Source organism: Hipposideros armiger, unplaced genomic scaffold (assembly GCF_001890085.2).
Source record: "Hipposideros armiger isolate ML-2016 unplaced genomic scaffold, ASM189008v1 scaffold_419, whole genome shotgun sequence".
In the NCBI taxonomy this organism is placed as follows: Eukaryota; Metazoa; Chordata; class Mammalia; order Chiroptera; family Hipposideridae; genus Hipposideros; species Hipposideros armiger.
The window spans coordinates 386331-405210 of NW_017731769.1; the positions used below are offsets into that span (position 1 = coordinate 386331).

Here is an 18880-nt window from a genome sequence, read left to right on the forward strand (position 1 = left end):
GCTGCAGCCTACGCCGTCGCCAGCGACTCATGGCAGCCCAGCTCCAGGTCGAGCTGTTGTTCGGCATCTTAGCTGTAGAGGGCAGTGTCACTGGCCCTCATATGTGGGATCCGAACCGGAGCCCTCTGGCGTCCCAAGCCAGCTCTTATCCAATGCACCACTCGGCCGGCCCACAACTGAGTTCTTAATGAGGAAGTGGGACTAACAAGAGTGTGGCAGTAGTAAGGTTATATGTGAGATGCTTCCTGTCTGATCAGGTTTGCTCCAAGAGCTGAGGAGGGATAAAGAGAAGAAATTAGTGGGCAAAGCTGGAGAAGGTGAAGGGTAGGGAACTAAGCAGACAACAGATAAGTGGATTAGGGGCTTTCTTATGACCCATTTTTTGTGTGTGTATCTAATTTTGCTGCTTCCCCTCTAGTCTTTTTTTTTTTAATTGGGGAACAGTGTGTTTTTCCAGGACCCATCAGCTCCCAGTCAAGTAGTTGTTTCAATCTACTTGTGGAGGGCGCAGCTCAGTGACCCATGCGGGACTCAAACCGGCAACCTTGGTGTTATGAGCACTGCGCTCTAACCAACTGAGCTAACCGGCTGCCTCTCCTCTAGTCTTTTTGAAAGTACCAAAGATCTGATATTCAGCAAAGGCTACACAAGTTTGAAGGGTTTCTCGATAGTGCCTGCAACCGGAGAAACTTTTCTCAATGTGAATTTTCTGATGTCTAGGAAGAGACTTTGCATATCATTAGCACTTTTCCCTGGGCGACTTACAGCATAGAAAACATTGTCTGCCTGTTTTTCAGGAGATAAACATTAATTAACTCTTTGAGTCTACTAAACTGCCTCCATGGCGTGATGGCTGTGACTCACAGACTTGGATGTGCTCAGTACCCACACAGAAGGTCAATATTCCCTGCCAATATCCTGAAGCTACGCTGTGTGGTTAAACAGTAAATGATGTTTCAGAAAGAAGAGCATTTTAGGTCAGGAAGCAGAGGAGACAGCAATGGAGAAAGAGAAAGAGTAATCTGTAAAGTAGGAAAAACAAAACTCGAAGGGCGTGATATCATGGAAGCCAAGATAGGAGAGTGTTTCAAGAAGCAGGGAATAATCATCTGGGGTGAATCCTACTGTGTGCAGCTAGAAACTGTCTGCTGGGTAGAGATTTGCTTGGTTGTTAGTGATCTTAAAAAGAACAGTTCTAGTGAAGTGGAAGGAGCAGAATGATACGGGAGTAGGTGAAAGATGCCCATTTTTGAAAATATAGTAAAACCTTGGATTGCGAGTAACGTGGTTTGTGAGTGTTCCACAAGATGAGCAAACATTTCTCATACATTTTAACTTGATAAATGAGCGATGTCTTGCAATACAAGTAGTTTGTTTCTGGAACAAATTATGCTTGCAAACCAAGGTATTACTGTATAACAAACTAGATATCCTAAAAAATCTTTCCTTACAAAATCCTAGAAAGGCTAGCTAAAACACACATAGAAAGCATTCTTTTTTAAAATATCTGGGCTCATAAGAAATGAAAAGAAATACTCAGGGACTGAAATCGAAGAAGGAACTAAACTGGAGTGTTATTCACATGAGCTGATACTGTCATAGCAGAAAGATGGGTGGATAGCGTTTGAGTTGTAATGTTACACAAGAAAGGCTTGGAGCCTGAATGAAGTTAACGGTTAAAATTAGGACTGTGGTTGGCTGGATAATGGCCCCCAAAGATACAGGTATCCATGTCCTAATCCCCAGAACCTGTGTTACCTTATATCAGGGGTGTCAAACCGGCGGCCCTTGAGATAATTTTTTGTGGCCTGCGATGCTCTGAAATAAAATGAAAATAGAAAAAATTGTTATGAAGAATATAGCGCTTAGGGGAGATCGAGGCAATACCGTACACACAATTCCCTCGTTAACCCTTTAACTACTGAAGACGCATGTACACGTGGCCCAGTGCCTTTCCTGGGGGCCTGTGGGCGTGTATAAACACGCTGACTCAGTTCCGGCAATGTTTGGAAGTGCTATGTCTGCCACTCTCAGTGTCACGTAATGTAAACAGATCCCAATAACGAAAAGGTTAAAAAGAACACTCGGGTAAAAAAGAATAATTTTAGTTTTATAAATACATTAAATAAAATAAATGTTTAAATAAAAGCAATTATATAGTGTTTTAATTATCCTATCCATATTCCTGAGTCCTCACTTCAGAATATACATTTAACAACATTTGTAAATGTGGTGTGGCCCGCGTGAATCTTGCTTGTTGCACCAAATGGCCCGGGTTTTAATTGAGTTTGACGCCCATGCCTTATATGGCAAAAAGGACTGCGAACCACATTAAGGACCTTGAGATGAGAAGACTCTCCTGGATCATTTGATGGGCCCTATGTGCAATCACAAGTGTCCTTATAAGAGTGAGGCAGAGGGTACTTAACTACAGAGCAGAAGACAGTGTGAGGAAGGAAGCAGGAGAGATTTGAAGATGCTATGCTGTGCTATTGGCTTTGAAAGGGAGGAAGGGGCCCACAAGCCAAGTAATGCAGCTCTAGAAACTGGAAACAGCATTGGATTCTCCCCCTAGAGCCTCAGAGGGAGTGAAGCCTTGCTGACACCTTGACTTGAGCCCAGTAAAACTGATTTCTGGCCTCCAGAACTGTAAGATGTCTGTGTTGTTTTCAGCCACTCGATTGGCGGTCATTAGTTAATAACAGCTGTGAGAAACAAACGCCAACTGGTTTGATGTGAACCTCTGAGATAAAAACATTAATTTAAAAAGCGATTGCTGAACTTTTTCATGTAAGAACAAAGAGCCAAGAATAGCCAGTCTCTTTCTACAGAAGAACAGAGTGGAAAACTTGCTCCACAAAATGTCAAAAATGATTAAAAAGCTGTAGTAATTAAGACAATGTGCGACTGGCACAAGGAAAAAGAAAAATAAATAAATGAAATGCCAGAGACAGTAAAAGTAGACCCAGGTATAGAAAAACGTGATTTATGACAGCGATGGCATTGCAGAGAAGTAATTTGAGATTAATCAGGGTCTTACATATAAAAGCGAAAAATATAATGCTCTTAGAACTGAATGTAAAACAATATATTTGCAAACTTTGGAAGGCAGACATTCTTTCGGGCACGAAAAAAGTGGTAACTGAAGTAAAAAGGAAAAATTGGACTTGATTATCAAAATTAAAAATCTCCACTTATCAAGGCATAACATTAAGAAAATGAAAAGGCACACCATAGACTGGGAGAATATATTTCATATGGTACAGGTCTGACAAAGCATCTATTCCAAAAATATGAAGAGCTCCTTAAATTAAATAATAAAATACAGAAAGTCCAATTTTAAAAATTGGATAATGACATGAACAGACACTTCACCAAGAAAATATATAAATGCCCATAAGCACATGAAAAGATAGTTAACATCATTTTGTATCAGGGAAATGCAAATTAAAACCACACGGAGACATCACTTTATAAACACTAGAACGGCTTTTACAATATTATTTACTGTAGCTTGGTTTGCGAGCATAATTTGTTCTAGAAACCAACTACTTGTATTGCAATACATCGCTCGTTTACCCAGTTAAAATGTATTAGAAATGTTTGCTCATCTTGTGGAACACTCGCAAACCAAGTTACTCGCAATCCAAGGTTTTACTGTATTCCCCATACAGTACTCTACACACCTGTGACTATTTTGTAACTACCAATTGGTACTTCTTATCCCTTCACCTTTCCAACCCAACCCCCAACCCTTCTCCCATCTGGCAACCATCAGTTTGTTCTCTGTATCTATGAGTGTTTCTGTTTTGTTCGTTTATTTTGTTCTTTAGATTCCACATATAAATGAGATCATATGGCATTTGTCTTTCTCAGTCTGATTTATTTCACTTAGTATAATGCCTTCTAGGTTCATCCATGTTTTCGCAAATGGTAAGATTTCATTCTTTTTTATGGCAGAGTAAAAACTATGTATGGTGTCAGAGGGATACTTGACTTGTCAGGGGATCACTTCATAAATTATATAAATGTCTAAGCACTACACTGTACACCTGAAGCTAACATAAAATAATATTGAATGTCAGCTATAATTAAAAAAACATTCACAGGGATATATAGTACAACATAAAGAATATAGTGAATGATATTGTAATAACTGTGTATAGTGTCAGATGGGTAATTGACATATTGGAGTTATCACTTTGTGAGGAAAGGGGTGAGGGGGATAGTAGAAGAGGGTAAAGGGGGTCAAATATATGGTGAATGGAAGGAGAACTGACTTTGGGTGGTGAACACACAATGTGATATATAAATGATGTATTATTACAAATTGTACAACTGAAACCTATGTAACTTTACTAATCATTGTCACCCCAATAAATTTTAATTAAAAAATTTATATAAATGTCTAATCACTATGTTGTTTTATACACCTGAAACTAATAAAAAATAAAAATAATAACAATTTTAGAAATTAAAAACTAACAATACTAGAATGGCTAAAATTAAAAAGACTGACAACTCCAAATATTTGTGAGATTGAGGAGCAATTGGAACTCTGATTAACTGTTGGTGAGGATATAAAATGTTACAATTACTTAGGAAAAACAGTTTGTCTGTTTCTTATAAAGTAAAAAGTACATTTACCCTAAAATCTAGGTATTTCATTCCCCAGGTGAAATGAAAATATATATTCATAAGAAGCTTATACGAGAATGTTCATAACAGCTTACTTCATAAAAGTCCCAAAGTGGAAAACAGCCAAATATACAATGACAAGTGAATGGGTGAATATATTGAGGCATAGTCATACAGTGAATTAATAACTATTGACTCACATAACAATATGGATGAATCTGAGAAATTATGTCAGACTAAGAAGCCAGACACAAAATGGTACAAAATATATGATTTTATTTATATGAAATTCCAAAATAAGCAGAACTAAGTTATGGTGTTAAATACCAAAGTAGTGCATTCCTCTGTGATGGTGGATTGCCTGAAAATGGGCATAAGGGAACTTGCTGGTGTAATACAGTATTCTATATCTTGACTGAGATAGTAGTTACACAGTGTATACCTTTGCCCAAACACTTTGAAACATACAAACTATTTTTATTTTATTGTACATAAATTATAACCCAATTTAAGAGAACAGAGGTACTGGGACTACAGATATTTGAGATGTCAAACTTTCAAATAGCCATGATGAGTATGTTTAAGTAGATGAAAGAAACAGGAGAATTCCATTCATATAAAAGGTGTGTGGGGAGTGGGCACAGATGAGAGAGCAAGCACATTGGAAATGCTAAAACGGAAAAATGTAGACCACAAACTCAGTGGTTTAGATACCATTGAATCGAGAACCCAGGAACTGGAATTGACTAGAATGAGGCCCAGAAAGACAAAAACGCATAAAATACATAAAAGAGAGCAACAGTGTATGATTTATTGAGAAGGGCTAACATAGAATAATTGGAATCTTAGAAGGAGATCACTGAGAGAATGGTACAGAAGCAATTTTTGAAGAGATAATGGCTGAATGCTGTCCAAGCCTGATGAAGGGCATAAAGGCACAATTACAAGAAGCCCTATGAACCTGAGTAGGACAAATTAAAAGACATACAAACAGAGAGACATTATAGTGAAACTTATGGAGAAAAAAAATAAAACAAAGAGAAAAGTCTTAAAAGTAGCCTGGAAAACAAGTCATAATCAATAGACTACCCGGCTGACTCCAACAGAAACAATAAAGACATTTTCAGAGAAAAAAAAAGAAACACTAAAAATTCATTATCATCAAACCCTCACTAAAGGCAGTTCTTTAAGCAAAAGGAAAATTATCCCAGAAGGAAGGTTTAAGATGCATTTAAAAAGAATGAAACTTGGGGTGGCCAGTTAGCTCAGGTGGTTAGAGTGCAGTGCTCATAACACCAGGGTTGCCAGTTTGATCCCCACATGGGCCAAGGAGCTGCGCCCTCCACAACTAGATTGAAGACAATTACTTGCTTGGTTGGAGCTGATGGGACCTGGAAAAAAACACTGTTCCCCAATAAAATTTAGATAAATAAACAAATGAATAAATGAATAGAATGAAAATAAATATATGGGTAATGCTAAATGACTATTGAATGTGTAAAATAATAACAGTGGCTTATTGGGTATAAAACATATTTAGAATAGAAGACTAGGCCATAATGCAATCTGTGTAAGTTGAGATGGGGATACATGGAGATAAAATGTTCTGAGGACTTCTGTTGTCAGGGAAATGTGTAAGTACCAACTAATATTTAATTTTCCTAAGTCAAATATTTGTGCTGACTGAAACTCATACATCTGCTGTGAATGTTAGATGGTACAACCACTTTAGAAAACCATTTGGCAGTCTCATGTAAAGTTAAACATATGCTTCCCATGCAATCATGCAGGCCCATCCCTGGGTATTTGCCAAGAGGAATGAAAGCATAGGCTCGTACAAAGACTTGTATGTAAATCTCCCAGCAGATTTATTCCTAACAGTCTAACATTGGAAACAGTCCAGATGTCCATTAATAGGTGAATGGATAATCAAATTATATCAATACAATGGAATACTGCTCTGAAATGCACAGGAATAAACTACATATAGTTACAACATGAATAGAACCTAAAAAATATTATGCTGAGTGGAGGAAGCCAGACACAAATGAATACATACTGTATGATATTTATATGAACTCTAGAGGGAAAATCGGATCCATCGTGAAAGCAAACACCAGCGCATTATAAAAAGAGTGAAGTGGTTACCTGGGGCCAAGGAGGGAATGGAATCGTCTCACAGGAACCTTTGGGATGATGGAAGGATTCTATAGATAATACTAATGAGAAAGGGTAGAAAGGGGTATCACCAGATAGTGGGAATATCACAGGAGCACAGATGACCACATAACTATGATGTGATAGTGTAATGGTCTGAGGAGTAATAGAGATCAAGGAAAATATGGACCTCTATGTCTTGAACTCTTGATTCTGAAAGATCAACCACCTTCTGAGAACCAAAATGGTACACGCAATAGGCAAGTCAGGTTTCAGTTAAGATAAAAAGAGGAATGCATTGGGAGAAGAGGTTGAGAACATAGGTGAATTTGCTTGTCAGAGCAGCAGAGTTGGAGAGTTGGGGAGAATTATTCATCAAATGAATAATTCAAATACAGATCAATGAGAGTTGGCAGCATATAGCAGTGATAATTTTGTATTTTTCAGAAAAAAAAAACCATTCCTCTTTTTTTTTTTATTACAATGACCAGCTTTTGGTATGTCATTGTCACAGATATATTTTGAGACTAAAATTTTGTTATTCAAGAAAACAAAAATAGAAGGAATGGGGGCCTAGGTGATAGTCAGTGATATAATGCATAAAACAGGATTAAGCCCGACTGACAGTGAATTCCCAAAAAGCCTTTTCCTTATGGTGGTTCTGAGCTCAACAGGTTTTTGAAGTATGATTAACTCGCGTTGTCTCCTGGGAAGAGTGAGTGCTCATTTTGAATGCTGTAGTCTGAAATGTTTGAGTTTTTGTATCCCTGGGGCCTAACTCTGCCAGACACAGAAAGATAGTCAATGTTGAGGGAAAGCAGAACTGTATTATCGATAAGAACAACAAGCAGCATTATAGTTACTATAGGAAAAGTCCCTTATTCACTCTGATGGGAGCAGGCGTGGTGCTGTGCCACGGGCATCCCCGCTCATCACATGCGCAGTGGGCCCTGCTCTGCTGTATTCGGGGCTGAGGACATAGAGACGGATTACCCATGGCCCCTGCTCGCAGGCAACTCCCCGGTTTGGTGGAACAGACACGTGTCATCAAGGAAGTGTGATAGACTTTTAGAAGTGCTCAAAGGAAGCGAGGCGGGGCAGTCACAAAAAAAACTATGTATAATAGAAGCGTCTTGAAAGAGAAGCACTGAGTGGCAGGCCTGGATCTCTTTTAAAATGTCAAACCTCTTTGTCCATCCATGAAGTGTACCAAGTGCTTTATTGAGAGTGCTCCTAGCTCGGACTCGCTAAGAGCTTCTCACCCGATGACAGTTCTAAGCCCTACAGGCTAGAGCTCTAAGAGTCTCTACTGACATATGGCTCAGACACACTTAGGTTTCACTGTAGTTCTCTCCGTCCATGCATTTGGTGCACTGCTGTGGATGTGCCAAGGGGACACAACTGCATCCGCTCATAACCATAAATGCAGTAACTTGTTTCTTCCGTGAATGACTCCTCGCTCTGTGTGGTCAGCGGGTTTCAGAGCCTTAGGTCCATTTGCAGAGCTTACAAGGCCACACATTCAGATCTTTCATTAATAGGCACCAGCTGTGTGGCTGGAGCCTGACAGGGCTTAAAATGTCGTTTTGGTAATCAGCCTGGATGACTCTGCCTAGTTTGTGCAATGGTGCTCCTTTAGGGTGTCTGTGTTGAAACTGTACGAAGTCTTTTCCAGTCTGGGTTTTCACTTATGTAGTTATATAAAACAAGAAAGGCACAGAGAAGTTAAGGAAATTGCCCAAGATACAAAGCAAGTAGGTATTCAAGACTAGAATACTATTGCTAACAATTATAAAATGATCATAATATTGTTAAAATGTGTTTATAACCGTAGTACTGTAATGAAACACATAAGTATGACAATACTATGGTTAATAACAGTAAAATCAGATTAACGTTAATTATAGAAGCTACTATTTGAGGGATTATGTGCTATAGGCTTTGGAAACATCATCTCACTGGATCCCAAACAAATCTCTGAGTCTGGTATCATCATTCACATTTTACACCTGATAAAACTGAAGCAGAGAGAGTCAAACACCTTGTTCAAGGTCATATTACTAGTAAGTGGGGTTGCCAGTATTTCAGTCTGACTCTAAAGCTCATACTGTTAACCACAGCCCTATATAGCTCATCTGTATATCATCTGTATATCTAAAATATGAACAGATTAGAAACAAATCAACTAGAATTTAAGAGTGAATAAAGGAAAGCCTTAAGGTTAGGTTAATAATACCAAGAAAGAGAATCAATGTATCTAAAAGCAAGCTGTGATTTAGCAAAAACAAGAAATAAATATTGGAATAGCCTTGGTTGTCCACGAAGCTCAATACAGCCTAGACTGTGATGCAGCCAAAGAACCATTTTCCACAATAGTTTCTTGCATCATTAAGGAGAATTGTGTCCACAGTTCAAGACATGAATAGCCTACTGACCTCAGACCATGTCCTGAGTCTTAGGCTCAGCCCTGGACTGTCCAGGAGAGAACAACCAGAATGAGGGAGGGAGAGCAATGAGAAGGAACTGGCTATGGCCGTTCTGGAGATGAGCAGAGACCTGAGGCAATATGGCCACCCTCTCCAAGTCTCTGAAGGCCTGTCCTGGAGAGGAGGGAACAGGCTTTTCTTTCCTGTGTTGCCAGAGAAAGAACTCAGATTAGTCAGTGGGCTAGGAGCGAGAGGAAAGCAGGTTTCAGCTCATAAGGTGGGTTTTTCTAATGAAAATGCTCTCTTACCATGAAATGTTACCTATTCTTCAATGGAAATGTTTAAGCAGAGGCTAGAGGACAACTTTTAGAAATGCTGTACTGGAGACCCCTGTTACTGTGAGAATTGGGATGGGGTAGAGTCATCTCACTTTTTTTTTTTTAAAGATTTTTTTTTAATTGGGGAATTGGGGGAGGGGAACAGACAAGTTGCTGTTCTTTTGTTCTTCAGTCTAGCCGTGGAGGACGTCGCTTCACTGGCCCAAGTTGGTATTATCATTGCGCTCTTCCCGGCTGAAGCAGATCAGGCACCGGCTTCTGGACGGCCGCTCACTGCGGCTGCTGGCCGCTCACGCTGGCTGCTGGCTACACATGGTAGCTTAAGAGCCATCTCACTTTGACATTCTCTGGTTTTCACTTGAAAGGTGTTTTTTGAGTGGGGGTATATAGCTCCTGTCAAGTAGGAAGTTGGTGATCTCATCAAATATGCTATAAATGTCTTCAAGGGGCAACTGGGTCTCATCTTCTCTCTCCCCAGGTGTCACCACTGTTCTCACCATGACCACCTTGAGTATCAGTGCCAGAAACTCCTTACCTAAAGTGGCATATGCGACGGCCATGGATTGGTTCATAGCTGTCTGTTATGCCTTTGTATTTTCTGCGCTGATTGAATTTGCCACCGTCAACTACTTCACCAAGCGGAGCTGGGCTTGGGAAGGCAAGAAGGTGCCAGAAGCCCTGGAGATGAAGGTGAGATACAGCAAGGATGGGGGCTGGGAAGCACTCCCTGCGAGAACTGTATTGGAACCAGGAGTGGGTAGCCTGCAGCTTGTGGGAACTGGCCAGGGCTGTGAGCTATTCACTGAGGTCATCAATCCAGGTCTCAACTGGAGTGCTTCTTGGCAATGTGCAGTGTTTGCTGGGGGCAAAGAAAAGAGGGTAGGTATCATGGAGGGTTGATGTCTTGTGGTGAGGGACCAAACCTAAGTGTGATACTGCTAGACTCAAGGGGACCCCTTGGTACTTACAAAGTCACCCAGAAGAGTGGACTCTATCTTCAACCCTGGGAACAATCGCTAGGGTCACCTCTGTCCCTCACTTTCTGGTACATTCCCATTACAGTCAAACCAAAGTGATCATCAGTCCTTCTGTGTCTTTATTTTTTACTCTCTACCTGGAATGTTCTTTTCTTTTTTCTTGCCTGGTGAAGATCTACTCATTCTTCAAGACCCCGATGAAATGCTATTTTCTCCGTAGAACCTTTCCAGAATCATCCAGAGAGCTTTAGCTTTTCTTGGGGGGCGGAGTGGGGAAGGTGCCCCTGATATTGAAAGCAACAATTTTATTAGAGTTATTTTCTTACTTCCTAGTCTGAACTTCTTGAGGGCAGAGACTTGTATGCATCACCTTTCTAACTAGCCAGCATCCTTGCACAGCATCTGACTTATAGGAAAAACTGAGCAAATGTTAGTTGGATTGGTGGATGGATGGGAAGGAAGAAAAGAGAGAGAGAAAATCAACTGGAATTGGTAGGAATAAAACACGAATACAGTGAACTCAATTGTTGTCTTTGGCTGATTTAAAAGAGTTCAGATCTCTAGCTATAGATGAAGGTTATCCAGAGATGCTAAACAAACAAACAAAAAACTGGCAGATGTGGTCCCAGAACCATTCCAGTCCTCTGAAGAATCATGGAGAAGAGAAAAGATAATGAAGATTTTTTTCAAACCGGAGGAAAAGATGTATCTTCCATAGAATGCAGACCAATGAGTTGGCTAAATTTTATAATAGATTTAGCTATTTATTTTGATAGAATTTATTAACTCCTTGCTACAAATTATGAAGAAATAATCGTATTTCTACTTCATCTACTCTACCATAGGAATTTTTTGGTTGGTTTATTACACTTAGTCTAGTTGTTACCTTTATGTCCTCAAGACATGTTTACCTATCTAACACTTGATTTATCAGCTATGAACAGGGTCTGTCGACCCCTCACCCACTATAAGATATAAGGAAATTAGTATACTTGTCCTACCTTTTACCTTTCTCTCTGTCAGTCTGTGTCATCTCCCAAGTTTTGTTTGTTATACTACTACTTCTCAATTGTCAAGATTTATATCATTTACATGCTTTTATGCAGCCATAATTCCTATAGTTGATTAGTCATAGTTCTCAATTTAAATGGGCTCTCAAAATAGTCTTTTTATTCATTTTTCCATTCATTGCCTAATTCCCTTAGGCTATCCTCTAGAAGTTTCTTTAAGAATGGCTCGTGAGAACCGTATTTCCTACTACCTTGCATATGTAAACTTGTCAGTTGTGTGTATACCTGAATGATAGTTGGGCTGTTTTGCAGTTCATGGGTCACGTTCTCTTTCTCTGATGTCCATGTAAACATTGATTGTTATACTCAATTCTAGCACTGAATGTTGTTATGGAAAAATTTAAAACCAGCCTGAGACTCTCTCACATAATAGGGGACTTGATTTTATGGCCTAGACGACAATATGCATGTTTCTTTTACTTACACATTCCAGTTGCTTTACAAGGATATATCTTGATCCATCTGTGTGAATTGTTCCCCGGACAGCAGTTTGCCTTTTAAGCCAGTAGATTCACAGTTTTCCTGAAACATATCTTTGTTGGGTTCTCTTCCTAGAAGCACAAATTATACATATCATGAACTTTGTCTTCCCTGTCTACCACTTTGCTCTAATAATTTTTAACTCTGATTTTGCTCATTTTTCTCAAGCCTGTCTTCCATGTCTGTGACCATTTTCACCAGTGTCTATTCACCTATGGTAGTATAATTTTTACTTATATTAATTTTATGATCTCTGCTGACTTATTTTTAATGTCTCTTATGTTTGTTTTGTGTCTTGTTCCACATCCTTTATTGGTCATTTTTCTTCCTTTTTGCAAAATATTTTGCATCAGTCCCATATTAGTTTGTTTTCAATTATTACTTGAAGTTTCATTAGAGGAGTTCTTTACTAGCCTTGCTTTGTGTGAAAGTATCATTTTGCAGAGGGACTGAGAGAGTGAGTAGGGTAGTCTTGAGTAGTTGAGAGTGAATATTTGAGAATGAATAGTTTAAGCACCATCTGTTGTCTGTATAAATTCTTATGGATATGCCTCCTTGTAGTTGTAATTCTGTTTCTAACTAGCAAGAAATTTCCCTAGCTCAAAGGAAAGCCCTCTGTACTGTGCAGGGGTGTATGCTTGTGTGTATTGTATTATATCCTTTCATTTTTCCTGTCTCCCTCCTCTGCCATTATGTGGTAGTCAAACCATGTTCCAGGCTATTCTCGCTACCAGCCAGAACACTGATTTGTTTCAAAACAGGGGTCATTTGTTTCCTCGGATCATGCCTCCATCCTTTTAGGACTCTATTCTTGGCGTAGAATCCAGAACATCAGGCATCCTCAGTGTCTTCTTCACCCTGATCCAAGTTTTACTGTATTTGGGAGCCCTTACTTTGGGGTATCAGGGTTAAAAATTCTTTCAAGTTTCATCAAAGATGGAGTTTTGGTTTCTATCTCTCATTTTCCTTATAGTTTTTGGTTGGTTCCAGAGAGGAGAAGAAAGCAAAGATGTCCTTACTCTGACATATTAAACTGAAAGGTCCCTAGAATATATTATTAAACAGATGTTTTAAGAGCAATTAGCACTAATAACTGACATCCAGCCTGAGTTCACTAAAAAGAAATTATGCCCAACTAACCTTAAGAAATTGTATGAAAAGTTTGCTAGACTGGTTGCAGGAAATACCATAGACTTTATCAAGACCTGAATAACCTTTTATTATTATTATTATTATTTTTTAAGCTGAGCCATCCTGCCACCTGTTGGCAGCTCAGTGGCTGCTCAGCTTGGGCCGGGCATCAAACCGCAGTTGCTCAGAGCTCAAACTCTTGAGCGAGCTCTTAACCAACGGAGCCACTCGGCCAGTCCCTCTGAATAACTTTTTAAATTATGCCTTCATGAAGAAGAAACAGCGGTTGAAAAATTTTACACTCAGGCTGATGTAGTTGGTTGATCAATTGAAGTCAAATAGAATTGACTGATGGCTGGACATCAACCTGAATGGCTGTCCCTGTGATAATCCACAGGTCTTCATCTTTGACCCTTCCCTCTTAAACGTGGCCATCAATGACTCAAATTAAGAAATAAAAGATAGCAGGTTCAAATTTGTAAGCTGCCATTAGTGAATGTTGGTTGAAGAAGGAGTATCTTCTGAATTATGAATAAAAAAATTTCTCAAGTTTGAGAGAACAGGCTAAAATCAAAAGATTAACATTTGCTAAATGAAACAAATTCTTACACATAGATACAAAAATAGTTTTGGGATAGAAAAGCTTAACAAGTATTGTCTATGTCTATGAGTTTTTGTTTGTCTTGTTCTTTGTTGCTTTCAGTTTATATAACTTTACTAACCATTGTCACCCCAGTAAACTTTAATGAAAAGAAACGAAACCTTCTTCCAAAAAAAAGCTTAACAACAATTTTATATTATAAATAAGATGCCGAGATATAGGGGGAAGCAAATTTAATGTAAGCTTTCCATGTCGTATCACTTTCAAAAAGCCAAATTTGATTTGAGCTTGAGTTAAGAATTATCTAGAGTAAGGGAGTTGAGAAGCTCTTTTTTTTTAAGATTTTTATTGGGAAATTTGGGGATGGGAACAGCGCTGGGGAATTGGGGGAAGGAGAACAGACAAGTTGCTGTCGTTTTGTTCTTCAGTCTAGTTGTGGAGGACGTTGCTTCACTGGCCCAAGTTGGCACCATCATTGTGCTCTTCCCGGGCGAGGCAGATCAGTCGCCGGCTTCTGGACGGCCGCTCATGGTGGCTGCTGGCCGCTCACTCTGGCTGCTGGCCGCTCACGCTGGCTGCTGGCTACTCACGGTAGCCCATGGCAACCCACTGCCACAGGGGCTGCAGCCTACGCCGTCGCTGGCGACTCACAGCAGCCCAGCTCCAGGTTGAGCTGTTGTTCAGCATCTTAGCTGTGGAGGGCAGTGTCACTGGCCCTCATATGTGGGATCCGAACCGGGGCCCTCTGGCGTCCCAAGCCAGCTCTTAACCAAAGCGCCACTCGGCAGGCCCGGGAAGCTCTTTTTATTCTGTACTGGTCGAGCCATGTTTAAACACACTGTTCCAGTTCGGTTGTTACTACAATGGAGGAGGGACAAATGCCTCAAGGGAATGATTGCTCATTGCAGATATCTGAAAGGCTATCACGGATGTCTTATGAAAAATGTGATAGACTTGTACTTTTCTGTCCGAGAAGAAGTATGTGGGTGGGTGGTGTGAAGGCAGAGAGAGAACTAGAATAAATTGTTAAGAGACTGTGGATGTCAAAAATGATGACCATTTCCCAATTCCAAGGAGCGCTGAAAATGGAAAAAAAATTCTCTGAAGCTCTTCTGCAAAGATGGTGATCTCAGTCTTCCTCCTTAGTCCCTCTCTGATGTCAGTTTATTTATCTAAAAGAAGTCAATTATGAGTTTTGAAAAAAAAAACCTATGGAATGTATAAAAACGGATCTCTACTGTGGGGGTGCTATACTTTATCTACCCTGCTACAATGTGAAGGAACGAACACTGAGAACCACTGACCCACAGGAAAAAAATGAAGTGCATTGAAAGTAAAAATTTTGGAATTTAATCTTAACTTGCTTTAGTTTCTTTTTTCTTAGAGAGACATATTAAACCTTATTTACTTCGTAGAGCTAGAATGGGTGAGCATGCAACTGTTTAAAAATAATATCAATGATCAAAATAAAAGAAAATGTAAGGGGGATATTATAAAGGAAAAGAAAGAACAGGTGGAGACAAAACCTTATTTTCAAATGAAGACAAAAAGCACTCTGAAAAATAGATGACCTGTGGGTTTCTGAGGATTGAGTACATGTTTATCACTGCTTCTTTTGAAGATCCCACTTACAATGAGAATGAAGAAATAAAATAGGTATAAACCCACAGCCACCAGGAGAACTGGAGAAGGGATTGCAGTTAGACAAGAGATTTTAATGCATTTTTTAGACTAATAAACATACAAACAGAGAATAAGAACTAATTTATCATGCTGGAATAAGGTAGAACCCCAGAGAAACTTCGTGTTTGAGGTGCTCAGTACAGCAGAGAAGAAAATAACTAGGGGGGTTGGTTAAAAGTCTGTGGACAGAGTAGTTAAGACCTCAGAGCCTGCCCAAAATGAAATGTCTGCAGCCGGGTCTATACTTTCCAGAAGAACAGCAGAAGTTTCTCTTCTTTCTGAAGAAGCTGATTGTCTCTAGAGAACAGTCCTTTATGTACTGACTTTTGGGAGGACCCCATAAAATGACTTGCTTCCAACTGATTGTCTTACATCATAGCTTACCAATTAACAAGCACAGCTCGGGAACACTGAACAGAGACAGACATCTTTTATGGTGCCAAATAATATTGAGATAGCAAGGATTACCAAAGTGAAGTTTATAATGTGAAAGAGGAAAGCAAAAATTTTAAAAACCCCATAAAAAACAACCACCAAAAATCAAAACCAGCTCATCTTGAAGGGAAGAGAGAAAATTTAGGGAATTAAAAGAGTATTTAAGAAAACCAAAACTAACGGGTATCTTATATTTATAAGTATATCATATCTGTGAAACAGGAATATGATGCTAATATAAAAGGAAATCAGAGACTAGAAAGAGCTCTTAAAATGAAAAAGAATTGCCAAAATAAAAATTTCAATAGAGAGTGGAAAAATAAACTGGAGGAAATCTCCCTTACAAGCAGGGCAAAAAAATATTAAAATTAAAATTAAAAAATTAAAAAAAAAAGGAGAATGTACTAGAAAAGCTAAGAGACTTAGGGATGAATCCAGGAAGTCCATCCAGCTCAGACACCGCAGTGAACAGAAAAAAGGGACTGAAGGTAGTTAAAGAACTAATAACATGAGACACTTGTTACAAATGGAGACATAAGCCTCCACATTGAGTGTCCTCATATGTCCACATAAAGGCACATCAGCATGAACTTTCAGAAAATCAGGGAAAAAACGACAGCCTAAAAAGATTTGAGAGAGAAAATAAATATTATCTATAAAGAAACTATTAGCAGAATGGCATCAGACTTCTTAACTGCATTGGATGCCAGAAGATAATGGAGCATGAAATCTCAGCAATCGGAGGGACAAATGATTTTTGACCTAGAATCCTAAGCCTAGCCAAAGCACCCCTTAAGTAAAGAGGTACAGTAGTCATCTTCAGAGCTGGAAGAACTCAGAAATGTCACTTCCCACCACTCCACTTTCTGAAAATACTGGAGGATATGTTCTGTTAAAACAAGAGAGTAGAGGGCCGGCCGAGTGGCGCAATGGTTAAGAGCTGGCTTGGGACGCCAGAGGGCACCGGTTTGGATCCCACATATGAGGGCCAGTGACATTGCCCTCTACAGCTAAGATGCTGAACAACAGCTCAACCTGGAGCTGGGCTGCCGTGAGTCGCGGGCGACGGTGTAGGCTGAAGCCCCTGTGGCAGTGGGTTGCCATGGGCTACCATGTGTAGCCAGCAGCCGCAGTGAGCAGCCGTCCAGAAGCAGGCGACTGATCTGCTGCGCCCAGGAAGAGCGCAATGATGGTGCCAACTTGGGCCAGTGAAGCAACATCCTCCACAACTAGACTGAAGAACAAAACTACAGCAACTTGTCTGTTCCCCTTCCCCCAGTTCCCCAGCACTGTTCCCATCCCCCCAATTCCCCAATAAAAAAAATCTTTAAAAAAACAAACAAAACAAAAAAAACCCAAGAGAGTAGATCATAAAAGAGAAAGATCCAGAAAAGAGAGTAGCTGACACAGGAGATAAATGAAGGGAAGGCCTGAGTTTGGAGCAGGAGGCTAGAGGTATTTTTACAGTAATCTATAATGACATCACCACTGATTATTGATCAAAGTAAAAATATTACTATAGTTTTACTGGAGGATGGAGGAAGGGTTGCCTATGTTGAGGCAAATCATTATCGTGAAAAGATGATTATGTGTAAAACTGATAGAAGTATAAGCATATTATTTAGAAATATAGAAATAACTATTAGAAGTATCAACTAAGAGAATTAAAAATAATTACAAGTTTCTGGATGAGGTTGGGGTGCATTGGGGTACAGGTTTCCTGGTTTGCATTAGAAGCCTTTAAGTTCTACTTTATTAAAAACTGTATGATAACTTTGATTAAATTTTTGAAAATTAAAAATAAAAGCAAATTAAAATGAAGAAATAAACCTGTCCATTTAACAAGAATATAACTATTATTCTTAGAGCTGCTTTTAAAATGTTCATAAATTCCTACCTTAATTTTAGAAACAGTAATTCTTAGGCCCTTTTTCTTATTTTCGAAGAAGACGATTCAAATGCTCTAGAATAATATTTTATCTTATTTTACATTAGAGAACAGGCTCCACTTCCATCCAGATCTGGAAAAAGTTTCATTTCTTATCATGAATGGCTTTGAAATCTATGGGGGCATTCCTGTAGCCACAAATCAAGTCACCCCTTGGTATTTTCTCTGGGATGAATGCAAATCACTGGGTTAAGTTGTATGCATAACCTGGCGTAAAATGCCTTGACAACAATCATTACCACTGGTGAATCGATTCAAACAAACAAAACCAGCAGTCATTTCTGGAATATCTGTGGGATGCAGAGCTAAACATTGCATGACCCTAGTACTCAGCTGCTGACGGTCTAAGGAGGAAAGTAAGGTATATGTACATATCCATACAGAGCCCTGACACGAGACCAGGCGCTCAAGGTCATAGGAGAGAGAAAACCAATGCCCCCTCAACCGTTTTTTCTTTTTAACTGGAACTTGGCTGGTTTTTTGAGGAAACTACTTCCTCAGCTGCCATTGCCAGTGGAAGCCACCCTTCCATTCCTTCCTTGCCGTGTCCAGGTCATTACCTCCTCCTTGACTTCACACAAACTGCTCTCGCTTTGGTGCTCATGCCACCTTCCATCTCACTCTATTTTTCTTCATCACCTTACCAGCAGTATTGTCTCCATGCTCATTTCATATATAGGACTTTCACAACTGCTTTGCATTATTTGCAACCACTCCAAGCTCTGTCTTTGTTTTTTGTTTTCTTCTGTTTTGTTTTTAGATTTTTTTATTGGGGAATTGGGGGGATGGGAACAGCGCTGGGGAATTGGGGGAAGGGGAACAGACAAGTTGCTGTCGTTTTGTTCTTCTGTCTAGTTGTGGAGGACGTTGCTTCACTGGCCCAAGTTGGCACCATCATTGCGCTCTTCCCGCGCGAGGCAGATCAGTCGCCGGCTTCTAGACGGCCGCTCACTGCGGCTGCTGGCCGCTCACGCTGGCTGCTGGCTACACACGGTA

General features: G+C 39.7%; 1 protein-coding gene across 1 annotated transcript in view; it reads left to right on the forward strand.

Annotated features, from left to right (window-relative positions):
* The window catches only part of GABRA3 (gamma-aminobutyric acid type A receptor subunit alpha3), a 234263-nt gene that overhangs the window by 208554 nt on the left and 6829 nt on the right, over positions 1-18880 (forward strand). Inside the window, exon 9 of the mRNA XM_019664274.1 lies at positions 10038-10249. Within this exon, the coding sequence (XP_019519819.1) occupies positions 10038-10249 (212 nt within the window). The remainder of the gene's footprint in view (positions 1-10037; positions 10250-18880) is intronic.